Source organism: Boleophthalmus pectinirostris, unplaced genomic scaffold, assembly GCF_026225935.1.
Source record: "Boleophthalmus pectinirostris isolate CB_2022bp ecotype Guang Dong unplaced genomic scaffold, ASM2622593v1 HiC_scaffold_7, whole genome shotgun sequence".
NCBI classification, from domain to species: Eukaryota; Metazoa; Chordata; class Actinopteri; order Gobiiformes; family Gobiidae; genus Boleophthalmus; species Boleophthalmus pectinirostris.
This window is the reverse complement of record NW_026571473.1, coordinates 670192-686229: the sequence shown is the minus strand read 5'-3', so window position 1 is coordinate 686229 and position 16038 is coordinate 670192. Positions and strand designations below refer to the sequence as shown.

General features: G+C 44.9%; 1 protein-coding gene across 3 annotated transcripts; it reads right to left on the bottom strand.

The window, feature by feature from the left end:
- Nucleotides 1-133: 133 nt before the first annotated feature.
- Nucleotides 134-14821, bottom strand: ddx27 (DEAD (Asp-Glu-Ala-Asp) box polypeptide 27). Of its 3 annotated transcripts, none has more exons than XM_055164702.1 (22): nt 14500-14821; nt 13804-13959; nt 13502-13561; nt 11538-11709; nt 9572-9624; nt 9414-9497; nt 9237-9342; nt 8620-8793; nt 8342-8492; nt 8144-8243; nt 7929-8070; nt 7429-7582; nt 7256-7337; nt 6972-7149; nt 6757-6863; nt 6581-6671; nt 5367-5458; nt 4840-4960; nt 4660-4765; nt 3975-4034; nt 3878-3898; nt 134-456 (listed from the first exon to the last, which is right to left on the bottom strand). In XM_055164702.1, the coding sequence occupies exons 1-22, from the start codon at nt 14581-14583 to the stop codon at nt 444-446; spliced, it is 2307 nt and encodes a 768-aa protein (XP_055020677.1). In that variant the 5' UTR covers nt 14584-14821; the 3' UTR covers nt 134-443. The 3 variants fall into 3 exon arrangements, with proteins under 3 accessions (XP_055020677.1, XP_055020678.1, XP_055020679.1); XM_055164703.1 differs by having other exon boundaries at nt 11538-11706; XM_055164704.1 differs by having other exon boundaries at nt 11538-11703.
- Between the last annotated feature and the right edge of the window lie 1217 nt (nt 14822-16038).

Here is a 16038-nt window from a genome sequence, read left to right as displayed (position 1 = left end):
TTGGAGGTTTTTGTACTTGTTCAGAAAGAGCAGTTGCATGCCATGAACACAGCTTACCAGACAAACCAATCTCAAGTATTTAAATACATTTTTAAGTGCACTTTAAAAAGCATTGATACATGTGTAATGTCAGAACCAGTTGCAGAAAAAAATGGTTTATTAAGAATATCCGATTTGTCAGTGTTTTCATACAGGAAATAACTGCAGCAGTCTGAATGACCCCGACTCATAGCTCTGATGGGCCTCTCTCAAGTGGGCTTAGCAAGAAATTCAGAACTGCCCTCATCAGGAGAATCTCATTCACTTAGATTTAAAAATGTGTTTGTCAAATTTTGAAGTCACTGTCCATCTGATGCTTTGACCACACTATAGGAAGCAGGTTTTTGTTGGGTCTTTAAGTCAGGGACAGATCCTGAAGCAGCTGAGATGCTGAGATCACATGATCACTTTTTAAACCTGAAAAGACACCAATTAAAAATTAAAAAAATAGGTCCAGTACAAAGTTAAGAGATAATGGAGGGAAAACATGTATTCAATATTAGGACACGATGTGTTATTATAGACTAGGAGTATTTTCATAGAAGAGCAAATATGAGGAAAAGTCAAACATAATTTGAGGGGTGCTGCTTCAGAAAATTTTGTTTACCAAGCTGGATTTTGAGTTGTAAGCCTTCTAATTTGCATATTTTATTTATTTATTATATATCTATCTATATAGAGAGAAATATCTATATATCCATATATGTATCTATATATCTATCTACCTCTATATATGATGTAAATATATAAAAAATCCATCCAAACATCCATTTTCTTCCGCCTCTCCGGGGCGGGGGCAGCAGTCTAAGTAGGGACTCCCAGACTTCCTTCACCCCAGACACTTCCTCCAGCTCCTCCAGGGAGACCCTGAGGCATTCCCAGGCCAGCCCGGAGACATAGTCCCTCTAGAGCAGGGGTGTCCAAACTTTTTTCATCAAGGGCCACATATCTAAACACAGACCAAGCAGAGGGCCTATTGAGGGCCATAAACTGATGCTCAGTACAGGGAATAATTGAAATATGTGCATGTTTAACACCTTAGAATGAGCTATCAGTCTTTATTCATGCTAAGATCCTTAAAACCACACACTAAATATTAAATATTAGCTTTATCTAGGTAGATTTTCAAAAACTTGCAGTAAAAAAATATTTTTTAATTGATGCAAGGTAATTTGGGCCAATTTACCTGGAAGCCGGAGGGCCAAGAAAAATTTGTCTGAGGGCCGCATTTGGCCCCCGGGCCATAGTTTGGACATGCCTGCTCTAGAGTGTCCTGGGCCTCCTCCCATTGGGATGTGTCCAGAACACCTCCCAAGGGGGGCGTGCAGGAGGCATCCGCAACAGATGCCCTCCCCTCAGCTGCTCCGCTCCATGTGGAGGAGCAGCGGCTCTACTCCGAGCTCCTATTGTGTGACTGAGCTCCTCACCCTATCCCTAAGGGAGCGCCCAGCCACCCTGCAAAGGAAACTCATTTCGACCGCTTGTATCCGCAATCTTGTCCTTTCAGTCATCACCCAGAGCTCATGACCATAGGTGAGGGTAGGAACAAAGATTGACTGGTAAAATCAAGAGCTTCGCCTTTGGGCTCAGTTCCCTCTTCACCACAATGGTCCGACACAGCGACCACATCACTGCAGACGCTGCACCGATCCACCTGTCAAACTCACCCTTTACTTCCCCTCACTCGTGAACAAGACCCCAAGATACTTGAACTCCTCCACCTGAAGGACTCTTCACCCACCCAGAGAGGGCAAGACACCTTTTTCTGGTCGAGAACTATGGCCTCAGATTTGGAAGAGCTGAACTTCATCCCAGCCGCTTCACACTCGGCTGCAAACCGCCCCAGTGCTGCAGGTCCTGGTCTTATGAAGTCATCAAGACAACATCAGACAGGTGTAGAGGCCCAGTGTTGCACGGGCAGGACGAAAACCACACTGCTCCTCCTGGATCCGAGGTTCGACTATTAGCTGGATTCTCCTCTTCAGTCCCTGGCATAGACCTTATCAGGGAGGTTGAGGAGTGTGATTCCCCTGGAGTTGGAACACATCCGGTCCCCCTTCTTAAACAGGGACCACCACTCCGGGCTGCCAGTCCAGAGGCACTGTCCCTGACCACCACGTGATGCTGCAGAAACGTGTCAGCCAAGACCCACAACATCCAGAGACTTAAAATACTCAGGACGGATCTAATCCATCTCCGGAGCTTGGCAACAACCTCAGTGACTTCAGCCAGGGTGATGGACAAGTCCCCCCCCCAGCCTTTGCTTCCTCCTCAGAAGACGTGATGGTGGGATTGAGGAGATCCTCAAAGTATTCCTTCCACCATCCGACACCATTTTTTTTTTTCTAAATGGGATAAAGATAACAAAGCAAATCACATATGGAAAAAAAAAAAGTCTTAAACTGGAACTCAGACTAAGAATGGATATGAATCCAACAAATACAAATCAAATTTATTTACAGCATTTTTAGTTTAACAGAAGTTCTCTCCTCTCCAACTCTAGGAGACACTTGAACCATTAACCATGTTCCACCAAGTCACACATCAGGATTTTATGTTGTTTTTAATGTGTGCTCTTTTATGTTGCGTTTAATGTGTGACAAAGAGTTTAGATAAAGAAGTGCTAGTTTACTTTAATTCTGGCTGCATTCTTAGTCCGCACTAGCAGCATTCTGGCATGGCTGATCTGAAATACTTCTACATTTGTAGCCACTTATACAGAACAGACCTGCACTGTGACAACTGCATTTGCTTGTCTTACAGTCGTACTTGCATCTGCAGGTAACCATCAAGTTGCGGGTTTTTGGGATTGCATCAGTTTGAGTTCCAGGTTTCCATTGATTCCATTTCCCCTACAGATGGTTGAACTGGATTTGTTCTGTTCGATTGTCTCCGGACTAGAGCTTGGTAAAGTGCTCTTCTAATAGGCCATGAACAGCAGCACTTTAGGGGGTAGAGCCTCAGGTCCCTGACGTCTGAAAAAAAGAGTGGCTCTTTGCAGCAGTAGCTCAGTTGGTCAGAGCGTTTGTCCACTGATCTGAAGGTTAGCGGTTCGAATCCCGCTCTCGACATAAACATCATTGGTAGAGTGGTCAGATCTACTGACCTAAAGGTTGGTGGTGCGATTCCACCTCCCACAGGTGAATGCTCTTGTGTCCTTGGGCAAGACACTTAGCCTGCCTCGCCCCCTCAGTAACTTTTCCTGAAACGTTGTGATATAAAACAGAACAGTGGCCTATATTTTCAATAAAGAATGAAAGCTGTCGATGGCAAACACAGATAAATGACTTCCAGAAATAAATGAGCAATCACCTAGAATCCAAATCTGAATCAGGAATTAGTTTCATTTCTGCTCATCAAATGAAGGAAATGAAGGACGCTAGCTTCAAAAAGCTGCACTATAGCCTTGTTTTTATTTCAGTATGCTAATTAGGGGTCATGTGGTGACTTCTATCTTAGTTATAATATTTATCTGATATGTATGCAGTATACTGGTATTTGTTTTCTAGACTTTTTATGAAATCCATTCAATTAAAGAGAACTTTAATTTGATTAGCCTGGCGTTTATGCTATTATGCTAATTAGCATTCTTGCAACTCAAAATTCAGCTTGGTAAACAAAATATTTGGAATCAGCACCATCAAATCATGGGAAATGGCATGTTTACCGACTTTTCCTCAAATTTGCCATTAGAACTTTTTCTGAACATATTTCTTAGAACTATTCTCAGTTTAATTAAGACCCTCAGCAATTGTGGAAGTTGTGACCTATGAACCATCAAATATGGATCATTCAAGTAAAAGGTAAATCTTGACTCTCCTGACAGTAACACTTGTACCTGGCTGCACCGCGTCCTTTCCTGGAAGAGAATAGAGCCAGTGAGTGCATGATTGGACAGCATGAGGCCTACAGTCGCCATGGTGACAGCACACTACCTCTGTCCGTTGGCTGTTTTGCGGTTCAAACCCAGGCGCTTCCGGTCTGCAAAGGATGGTCTGAAACAGGCACCAGAGAAGGAGGTGAGAAGACGCTGTGTCAAACCACTGTTCTAGCTGCATACTTTTACTCCTACTTGAGTAAAATTTCAATTGAAGCAACAGCACTCTTAATTGAGTAATATATTGTATAGTGTAGAATTTGAGTACAACTGTTGGCTTTATGTTTATAATCAAATGATTTGAACGTTTGTAGTTCTTGCACTGCTCCTTCAGATTTAGCTTGATTTAGCTTGTCTCATTTTTGTGTCTGTCCTGTCCAGATTTTGTGCATTATTTAATATTTGTTTTGCAAATGACATGCACGTAAAATTATAAATCAGACGCTATGTCCCAACAGTTACTCTTACTTTTCCCAAATACTTTTTAACTTACTTGAGTAATTCTTGCAACACTACTTTATACTTGAAGTAACCTCACTCTTACTTCAGTGCAATTTTTGCATACTCTACCCACCTGGGCACATCTGCTGTAGAATCAGGAAATACAAAAATAATATATCTATTTCTAATTTAACTTTAAATACAACAATGTTAACCATTTTAATGAAATGAATAGCCTAACCTGTCATTTGCACTTTAAACCACAGAAATTGTTGAACATTATTTGTTAAGATGATACCGACCCCGCTCTGTACTGCTTGAGCACGCGGCCACTCGTGTTGGTCAGCTCCTTGTCAAACACAGACTTCTTGCCTCCTTTTGCTCCTTTGTCTCCTTTGCGTTTGGCTCCTGGAGCATCAGACACACAGATGAGTGAACAGGACCTCGTGCGGTGTGAAAGAGGCGGCTGTGTACAGATTTACCTGGAGGGGGTGCTTCCTCCTCCACTATGGCGCGGGCTCGTTTGGGCCGGCGCTCTCTCTTCGCAGTGCGTTCAGCAAACATCTGGGCCTTCAGGATCTCGAACTGGGCGCGCTCCTCAGCCTGTGTGAGTGTGAGTATGTGGAGGGGGAGAGGGTTTTTTTTTTCTCTACAACTGTGTATATTAAGTTTAGATAGTACTATTTAGTAATTTTATATGCAGATTTATGGTCAAAAATATGTAAAATGGTTTCAAACACCTGGCTGCAGGCACCTGTTAAACCAATCACAGTATTGTAGAACATGTTCTATATGTGTAACTGTAAATGCATTCACATGACAGTTAATAGCAAAATCTATATTGTGGAAGTGCCTTGAGTGTCTCAGCAACTGTAACATTACACTGCGTGTGAGACATGTCTGCAACTAAATTTTATTTGAAATTGTCTACTTCATATCTGAGGACATGTATATGAATTATGCCAAATTGGAATCATTTAAATCTGTTAATAAACCCACAGTGACTCACAGAGATGTCCTTTCTCTTGGCGTCCTTCATGAACTGCTTCCTCTTCTTCTTTCCTCTGAGGGCCTGGTCAAAGTCCTGCAGAGCCTTGGACACTGGCACACACAGGGAGGAGGGGCACAAATGAATCAAACCTGTGTAAAGTACTACAGTCCTGTCATTACTACACAGTCCTGTCAGTACTACACAGTCCTGTCATTACTACACAGTCCTGTCAGTACTACAGTTTGAAGTCTTATTATTAGGGCTGGGCAAAAAAAAAAAAAAAATTTTTTTATCGCGATTAATCGCATGAGTTCAAGCGATTAATCGCGATTAATCGCATGTTATACGCAAAGCCAATTAATGAATTAAAAAGTAGAGTATAGCGCTCTTTTATTGGAAATGTAAATGAAAGAGCCATACATTTGTTGTGCAAACAGTATTTCTTTCACAGGGGAACCTCAGAGCCTTCAAGGTGTTCAGGGAAGGCACAAGAAAAAATATTGAATGGACGTTTGTACTATTAATATATTTATTGAATATTTTTTATGCTGTTAGTAATGAACACTACACTAGTAATAATTTCTAGATCAGTGTTATAAACTTGGACTGATACTTCTTAGGAAACAAAGGGTTAATATACAGTAATGGAATAGAAATGGACCAATCACATTTTTTCTTCCAATGGTATCTGGGTAAATCAGTTACTCCAGCACTGAACTAAAGAAATAAGCTCAGCTCAGAGCGCACGGTTGGTCCGGCCAGAGCCGGGCTGAACCCGCGGCCAGAGCCCGAGCCTGAACCGGAGCCGGCGGCCGGAGCCGGCGGCCGGAGCCGGCCGGCCGCCGGAGCCCGCGGCCGGAGCCGCGGCCGGAGCCCGCGGCCGGAGCCCGCGGCCGGAGCCGAAGCCGAAGCCCGCGGCCAAACTCGTGGCTCGGGCACGTTGCATCTCACGTGGTCAGAAAAAAGTGAAAAAAGTGTAAAGAAAAGACGTCAAACTTAAAGAAACGCTCACGGTGGACTTTTTCAAAATAAAAGCCAGTGAGAAACAGACGTTTACAATAAAATAAATAATAAAAACTGCGTTAACGGCGTTAAAATAATTGTCAGCGTTAATGACTTAATTAGTTAACGCGTTAACGTGCCCGGCCCAACTTATTATCAAATGAAGAGTTAAACACAATGAAGCACTTTCCTCCACAGAGGAAACCCTGTAGCAGGTGTGTGAGACTCACTGCGGCTCTGCTTGCGCTCCTGTTGGCTCTGAAACCACACCCTCTGAGGCTCCAAGGCTCCACCGTCCAGACGTTTGTGGGCCACCGACAGCTGCACAACAGTCAGCAGAGTGTTCATAAGCAGGTACAACTGCACACAACCATGTCCATGAGCAAGTACAACCAGAAGACCTCACCTTGGCCTCGGATGCAGCCATCTCGCGTTCCTCTCGCTCCAATTTGAGTACAGCCTCCACATCCTTCTCCAGTTTTTCGATGTGGTCTCTGAACTTGAGGATGACCTCTGAAAGAAACAAGACCTACATGAGCCTTGTGAATGATCTTATGATCTCCTCCTAACAGATGTTTTCATGATTTTTTCATTCCTCTCCTCATGTCCCCTGGAAAGTACCTGGAGGCAGGACACGGGCCTTCACCGCACTCTTGGCTGTCTTGACGACCTCCTTGAGCATCCTCCTCTCTGCTTCTCCCACCAGTGACACCGAACGCCCAGAGCGGCCTGCGCGGGCTGTTCGACCCACTCTGTGCACGTAGTGCTTCAATGTGGAGGGCATAGTGAAGTTTATCACCTGCAGAACACAAAACACACACATGAGAAGCTGTGGGTTTAGGACTCATTATTAAAAGCTCAAATGAGCAGGGCCACAGTGAGGGTCATATGTGGGATATACTCACAGTCTTCACCCCATCAATATCCAGTCCTCGCGCTGCTACATCTGTGGCCACCAGCACATCCACCTGCTCATCTTTGAATCTCCTGAAACAGAGCACAGTGTCAGGAGCTCCTCTCAGATCCACAGGAGAAACATCAGAGGAACATCAGAAGATCCTGATGGTGCAAAGCAGACCTGAGGTTTTCCAGGCGCTGTGTCTGGCTTAGCTCTCCATGGAGTTCGCCCACCTTCAGCCCCATCAGCCCCAGCAGGATGTGCAGCCGGTGGGCCTGTTTCCGGGTCTGTGTGAACAGCATCACATGGTCCTGGAAAGTCCTGGTCAACAGAGCTGTGGGCACCAGAGCAGAGGGTCTCAATACACACCACTGGTGTAAGGAAGCACACCTAACCCTCACCTTATTCTCAAACCAACTACTTAAACATAGTACCTATAACTACTACTGTTACATAGCATCACTAAGGTCTAGGACTAGATAATGGCTGTTATAGTTTCATCAGTTATATTTTTGATTCATAGAACAGGGACTAGGCCCAATGACAGATGTGTTGAGGCCTGGGCTCACTGTTTTCTCAATTTCTCAAACTCTAACCCTGGCCAAGTCCTGAAGCATTCAGTCCACATTCACAGTACAGCTCAATAGTAGAGGCTGATTAAATGCTGAGGGATGCTTTACCGGCCACCACAGCCTCCCGGTCCCCCTCACGATTGGCTCGAATCCTCACAAACTCCTGCCGCAGAAACGGAGCCACATCTGTGTTACTGTTCACAAAGATCTTCACCGGGTCCTTCAGGGACACTGTAGCCAGGTCCTTCACCTGAACAGAGGGGTCACAGGTCACACACAGAGGTCACAGAGGTCACTCAAAGGTCACAGAGTTAGTGGAGTACCTGGTCAGTAAGAGTGGCTGAGAATAGCATGGTCTGTCTGTTATGAGAGCACATTCTGATGATCTCCTTCATCTGTTCCTCAAAGTATTCATCCAACATCCTATGAAGCACATACGACACAGTTGGAACCATCCCTCTATAGGAACTCATACCATTAGAGATCAATCACATTATTCTTATGTACAGAGCCCAAAGTACCTGTCAGCCTCGTCCAGCACCAGGATCTCCATGTGGCTGAGCTCAAAGCTGGGCGTGTTGTGCAGGTGGTCGATGAGGCGCCCTGGGGTGGCGATCAGGACATCCGGCCCCGCCCTCAGAGCGGCCTCCTGAGACTTCAGGTCCAGCCCGCCTGCACGCACAGACAGACAGACACACACACACAGACAGACACACACACACAGACAGACAAACACCCATGCTTTAGTCTCCTAGCTCTGAACACCTGAGAACATGACCACAGAGCTTGGAGCACAGACCCACGGCCAGGCAGGTGGTGATGCTGGTGAACTGGGCCAGCTGGCGGGCCACAGAGTGCACCTGGATGCCGAGCTCTCGGGTGGGCACGAGCACCAGGACACGAGTGAGCTGGGCACTGCGGGGCTTGTACAGAAGTCGCTCCAGGATGGGCAGCATGAAGGCAGCGGTCTTCCCTAAAACAGCACACACAGGTCACTCAGGGGCAGGACCACAGACCTGTTTTATGATGTTCCTCCTATTCTCATGATAACTCATTTTTAAGTACGATATATCGCTGAAGAAAATAGATGAAAGATAATGCTGAAACTAATTTATGCCCCTGACACAATACCCCTAAAGCAGCATTATTCCAAAAATATGTATGTACAATATTGTAAAAAATAATAATAAAAATTTATTACGTTACGATTAAAATCACTTGCTGTCTATAATCAGTTGTAGAAATTAATTGTTCAACCTTCAACTGCTCTACATTACAAAAAATAACCAAAAAATCCACACTAGCACAAAGAAAATGCACACATGATATATATTGACTATGAGCCCCCAAAAATATATATTAAACAATAAGCAGGTATCATGACAGGCCTACTCTTCTCTTGGTGGGGCTACAGACCTGTTCCTGTGGCGGCGCAGGCACACACGTCTCGGCCCAGCAGCCCTACAGGGACACAGGCTTTCTGGATGGGAGTGGGCTGCTGGAACGCCATGGCTGTGATGGCCTGGAACACACACAGAGACTGAGGAGGTTGCACCCTACTGGAGGAGCGGGGTTGGGGTTAGCATGGCTCACCTTCAGGATGGGTCTGGACAGGTTCATGTCGCTGAAGGTCAGAGAGGGATCATACTCAGAGGCATCCTCAAAGACCTGCGCAGACTGCACGCACACACACATATACACAGTTACACGCGTGCTGACACAGACACAGCCCCGCGTCTACACCGGCTCACCTCGTCCTCTGTCCTCCTCCTCTTCCCTTTACGTTCCTTGTCTTTCAAAGTGTCTGGACAAACACAGCACAATGATATTTACAAAGCCTGGAGAGAGATCTTCAGCCCTGTTTTCAGACCCAGTACATTACTACTCTCAGGAAAAGCAATCACTAAACATGACATCTACAGAGCATCTATGGTGATGGTTTGGTCAAAGTGTAATGTCACTTGAGAGCGACTCCAGGTACTCTACTCTCCCCCTTTTCCCCTTTCATTTTTTAAACAGCACTTCAAACTGGAAGAATAAAGTTTTGTGGATTGGCGGTCATTGATCTCTGGAGAAAACTATACTGCTCAAAAAAATTAAAAGGAACACATCAGATCTCAATGCGAAAAAAATGCTGGATACCTATACACATATAGACAGGGCAATGTCTTAGGAACAACAACAGAAGGATGCCACCTCCGTTAATGGAAACATTTTCAGCCACAGAGGGCTTAATTTTATAGACACCCTGAAAATCACAGTGAAATAATGATGTGGCAGCCAAGTCCATTTCGCCAAAATTTGCTACTGCTTCTCAGTATGTTGTGTGGCCCCACTTGCTTGTTTGCATGTTTGACGACATTGTGATTTCTAAGGAGACGACGTGTCTCGATAGTGTATTGTGAAATGTTGTCCCAGATCTGTGTAACTGCATCAGTGAGCTCCTGTAGAGTTTGAGGAGCAACCTGGCGGCATCTGATGGACCCAAACATAATGTCCCAGACGTGTTCTGTCAGGTCTAAGTCAGGTGATCATGAGGTCCATTCAGTTGTATCAATCTTTTCATCCTCCAGGTTGTGCCTGCAGAGTCTTGCCACATGAGGCTGGTTATTGTTGTGCATCAGGAGGAACCCAAGGCCTACTGCACCAGTGTAGGGTCTGACAATGGGTGCAATGATTATATCTCAATATCTAATGGCAATCAGACTGCTGTTTTATAGCCAGTAGAGGTCTGTGTGTCCCTGCATGGATATGCCTCCCCAGACCATCACTGACCCACCACCAAAACAATCATTCTGAACCATGATGCAGGCAGCAGTGTTCTTTTCCAGACTCTTTCACGTTTATCACAGGTGCTCAGGCTGAATCTGTTCTCATCTGCGAAAAGCACACAGCACCAGTGGTGGACTTGCCAGTTCTGGTGTCATCTATCAAATGACAATGGAGCTCCATGGTGCAGCACAGTGAGCATTAGGGCCCATTATAGGACGTGGCACCCTCAAGCCGCCCTCATGAAGTCTGTTTGTTTGGGCAGAGACATTCACACCAGTGGCCTGGAGGTCATTCTGTAGGGTACGAGCAGTGCTCAACCTGTTCCTCCTTCCACAAAGGAGCAGATAGGGGTCCTGTTGATGGGTTAAGAACCTTCTATGGCCCTGTCCAGCTCTCCTAGAGTAACTGGAAAGCAAATTTAGATTTTTCCACATTGAGTCTGATGTGTGTATATAAAAGAACATGGATGATAATCCAGTTTCAAAAAGGTACCTGATGTATTCCCATGTATTTGAGCAAACTGTCTTGCCCCAGTACAGATATATTGTATAAGCAGCTCTTGAGGTCAAAACAAGTCCACAGGTCCTCTGCATCTTATTAGAAATTATTTTACAGTCTTTCTAGTAGTTAGCTTGACCACCACAGCAAAACTCCACACTGGCCTCTGAGAGTAGTGAAAAGTGCTTAAAAACTTTTGTGGTGAATAATTAGGATGCTTGGAAAACATAAGTTACAATGTCTTTAACCTCAACCTGTGTTTGTATCCAGATCAGCTCCAAGTCGCACAGACACACACGAGGAGCACAGAAAACATGAGGGATGTTTAAGCAGCACATCAGGGCCTTTTGAGTGGCAAATGGCCACGAGTGCACAGCAACACTTATAATGGAAGAGCGGAGTAGGATCTAACAGAACAATAGCAGATAAAAACTCAAAGTTTCAGACCAGATTTCGTGAGGATTGCTTCTTCTCCAGAGCTGAACTCAGCCTCCGACTCCTCGTCCTCCTCTGAATCGTCTGAGTGCTGCCCCCCAGTAGTACCCTCTGCACAGTCCTGGCTCTGTCCAGCCTCTGGGTCCAATTTGACCTCCAGAGAAGCCTCAGCGGAGCCCTTCTCCTCAAAAATGAAACAGGTTTATGTTATGGTCTGCATGTGATGAGGTACAGTTCAGGCATACACAGCACAGGGATCATTTTTGGACATTTAATTACAGTCCCTGACAAAAGTCTTGTCGCTTATCCATTTTGTAGAAACAAAAGCTTATAACCTGACTTTAAATTAATCGATTGGTTTTAGAAATGTCTCATATGAAAGCTAAAACCCTCCCAAATTATGCTCAATATACTAAAATAAATTTGCTTCACTGAAGAAAGATTGATCATTTAATGAACACAGAAAGGTCAGATTTTGGCAAGACAAAAGTTTTGTCGCCTACAAAAAATTTAACAAATAATTTACTTCAAATACAAAAATATGTTGCATAACGTCAGTGAATTAAGTAGTGGTGCTGTGAGATCCATATTTAATATCTTGTATGACTTCCATGAGCTTGAAGGACGCATCCATGCGGTTCGACAATGATTCATACAATTTGTTGATGAAGTCATCAGGAATAGCAAAGAAAGCGTCTTACATGCCTCCCAGAGTTCATCAAGATTCTTTGGTTTTGCCTTCCATGCTTCCTCTTTCATTCTACCCCAGACATGCTCAATGATGTTCATGTCTGGTGACTGGGCTGGCCAGTCCTGGAGCACCTTGATCTTCTTCACCTTGAGAAACTTTGATGTAGAGATAGAAGTATGCGATGGAGCACCATCCTGCTGCAAAATTTGACCCCTTTTATGGTTGGGAATGTAAGAGGTAGCCAATACCTCTTGATATTTTAGGATATTGATATTGCCTTCCACCCTGCAAATGTCTCGCACAGCCCCATACTGGATGTAACCCCAGACCATGATTTTTCCGCCACCAAACTTAACTGTTTTCTGGGTGAATCTTGGATCCATGCGGCTCCAGTAGGTCTCCTGCAATATTTGCGGCGGCTGTGATGTAATTCAACCGAGGATTCATCTGAGAAATCCACCTTCTGCCACTTTTCCAGTGTCCATCCTTTTAGCAGGCTGTGGGCCTTGGCAAATGCCACGCGGTTTTTTAATTGCCTTTTGTTTAGTGCTGGTTTCTGTGCACTGATTCGACCATGGAGGCCATTTCGAGACAGAATTCTACAAACTGTTGTGGTTGACACAGGGACTTGAGGTGACCAGGTCTGGTGGAGTCTGCTGCAGTGGAAAAGGGGCTGGCCTTGGATTTTCGAATCAACAAACGGTCCTGCCGAGCAGTTGTCTTGCGGCATCTGCTGGACCTGGGCTTGTCAAAAACATCTCCAGTCATTTTTCTTGTTCTTTGTACTTGACACTGAGACACATTGAAGGTGTCACCACCTCAGCAGTGGATCTGGTCTTCAGCCTCTTGATAATTAACGCTTTGGTCTCAGGGTGGATCGTAGGCATGTTGTCAGAGGTCAAGTTGCAGTTGATGTGAAGGTCTGGTGTGCTGGGGTTCTTTTTATACACACCCACTAATTGATTGATCAGTAACTGATCACAGGTGAGGCTGTAATCTAGGATTGGGTGCATCATATGACAAGGCCACAAGACTTTTGTCTTGCCAAAATCTGACCTTTCTGTGTTCATTAAATGATCAATCTTTATTCAGTGAAGCAAATTTATTTTAGTATATTGAGCATAATTTGGGAGGGTTTTAGCTTCATATGAGACATTTCTAAAACCAATCGATTAATTTAAAGTCAGGTTATAAGCTTTTGTTTCTACAAAATGGATAAGCGACAAGACTTTGTAAGGGACTGTATATCTAAATTATATTTTGTTGCTTGAAATTCTCCTCTTACCTGGGCCTTCCTCCTCTTCCGGACCTGCTCAATCTTCTGGTCCAGGCTGGTGGGCGTCCTCTGCACCACACAAAAAACACACGAAACTCTTGAGTCTCAAGTGAACTCAAGAAGCCTCTTGCCTCAGTGGTCACACTGCCACACTTTTGCCTAGAAACTAAATATGCAGACTTCCTTTGCATTTCTTTTTAGGGGACAGATAAAATAATTCTGACTGTGAACATTGTTTAAATAAATAACAAAGATAACACCTTATTAGTCACATATATTGCTGAGCAATCTCTGGTGTCCCCCTCTCTTACCTTGGTCTTCATCTGGCTGAGGACGTCCTGTGGGAGCCAGGGCTGCTCTGTGTGGCCCACATCCCTCTCTCCAAACTCAAAGTCTGCGTTAAAGTCCCTGGCACCACGGCGACGCTTGGCCTGCTTCTTTTTACGGTTCAGCACGATGGGCTCCTCCTGAGGTCACACAAATACTGCATCTACACAACTTCCACAGGAGCTCACAGGGCTTTTGAAGCAGAAGTACATATACATCAGTCTGATCTGCCACTGTGTGTGCATCATTCATTTCCTCACAACAGTCGACTGACTGAAGCCAAGCTGTCGATGCACGTCCACCAACCAACACTAACCATTCACACAGCACCTACAAGCTGGGAAAGTGTCTTGCCCAAAGACACAAATGAACGCACTGATAACGAACTGGATGCATGGCCTTCGTGATATTTTGCAAATACTCTAATCGCTTAAGCACTACCCTCATCCCAATATCTTAAAGGTTAGTGGATTCCATCCCTATTGAATGCTGTCATTGTGCATTTGAGCAGTACACTTCAGCCTCGTATATTATACATTCTTTTTGTACACTTTTAATGTCATCTTGTCCTATGTGCCTTATTACTAGATGCAAGAGACGTTTCTGATGTGAACACTCGTCACGGTTCTGTTCGTCTCCAGGCGCCGTGTAAACACACGCTTCTACCCCCGCTCACTCACCTCACTGTCGGACTCGGAGTTGGGTTCCTCCGGGCTCGGGTCATCGTCCTGGAGGGTCCCGATTAGGCCCAACTGCTCCAGCATCCTGAGCGCAGAGGGTGAGTGTTGGCCCGGCAGGTGGCACAGCAGTGTGGGTCAGGGTTCCTCGCAGGGACCTTCAAGCGGCTCTGAGCTTCAGAGCTTCACAATGTTTGGATCAGCGTGAATACAACACACGCACACGTGCAGTACTCACACGGCTCACACGGCTCACCCGGTACTCCAGTACACCAGCGCTCTCCACTCGCACACGTGTGATCCGGAAGTGCGCTGCTCGCTTCTTCTTTTTTTAATTTTTGTCAACAACTGAGATGAACTTTTAGCGCCCTCCACAGCGTGGAGGAGAACGCTGTCTGCACAGGCCGCAGCACAGCTAAGAGTAAAAGCTACAAGTAAAAGTGGAAGTGTATTTTACACTAGAATAAAAAGTGGGTTATTTTAAAGGGATGGGCCTCACAAGTAATTGATCATCTGAAGTCAAAACATGAAATCAAAGAATAAACGACTCAAATCTGAAGGAGGCAAGCAATACAAATAATTTTATATAGTCACCATCAACATAAAACTTTTATAGACCCACAATGAAATGAGTAGGCTGACTAAAACTTTTACTCAAATAAAAGCACTGATAACATTGTAAAATCGTTTATTAGCCTCCTCCTGTGGCCAGGCTGCAGAATTGCTCGGTGGGACTACAAGCTGTTGATTGTAATGCAGCCAAGGTCCAGTGAAAAGCGTCAAGTTCAATAGACGTTTGGAAATGACAGCATAGATCAGCCCACACAGCACATTTGGGTCTGATAGTCTTTCAGTAGACTCACATATTTAACCTTCTTCCTCTGTTTGTTTCATTTGTTTTTGCAAAACCAATTCATACATCCACAGGGCACATTCGAGACAGACTCCAGTGCAAAAGAGCCGAGCAGTAGATGGAAGACGGTTCTCCTGTGAGCAGCTGCTGAAGCTCTGCTAAAGCTCTACTGAAGCTAAAGACTGTCCAAGACCCTGAGGTGTGGACGAGGTTAGTTTATAGTTTATAGTTATAACAATTAATAGGCCTCCTTCAGTATGCAGCTCTTCTGCTTTCTCTACTATTCTCACCAGCACAGCTAGCTTTGGCCTCTCTCTGGATTCACTCTTGTTTGAACTTCTGCGATACACAGTGCACTCAATGTAAGATTTAAAAATCTGTCTAAAAACTAAGAAATAGCAGTTTTCTCTTTAGTTCTCCTTCCGCAGTTGTGAGCAGTGACCCCTGTGAAAGGTGCTCTCACAAACCTCTTCAGCAGGGGGCAGTGTCAGGACAGTTTCTTGAGTAATGTAACTGTCTCCCTGCTACACCACTGTAAAGACAGGCTTGTGTTAGTAAAGGTTACTGTAGGTCATGAGCTGCTGAGCTGTTTCCATGGTAACACATGTTCACTGTGGGACAAAGTGACCCAAAACAACATGAGGAATCTGCTGACCAGGTCATGTGATTCAGGACAGGGGACACAGTGT

Coding starts and splice junctions, on each gene's coding strand:
- ddx27 (XM_055164702.1), bottom strand. CDS start 14,583: ATGCTGGAGCAGTTGGGCCTAATCGGGACCCTCCAGGACGATGACCCG. Junction 13,960..14,499: donor ACTCCGAGTCCGACAGTGAG/GTGAGTGAGCGG, acceptor GTGTGACCTCAG/GAGGAGCCCATCGTGCTGAA. Junction 5,459..6,580: donor GGAGCGCAAGCAGAGCCGCA/GTGAGTCTCACA, acceptor TGTGTGTGCCAG/TGTCCAAGGCTCTGCAGGAC.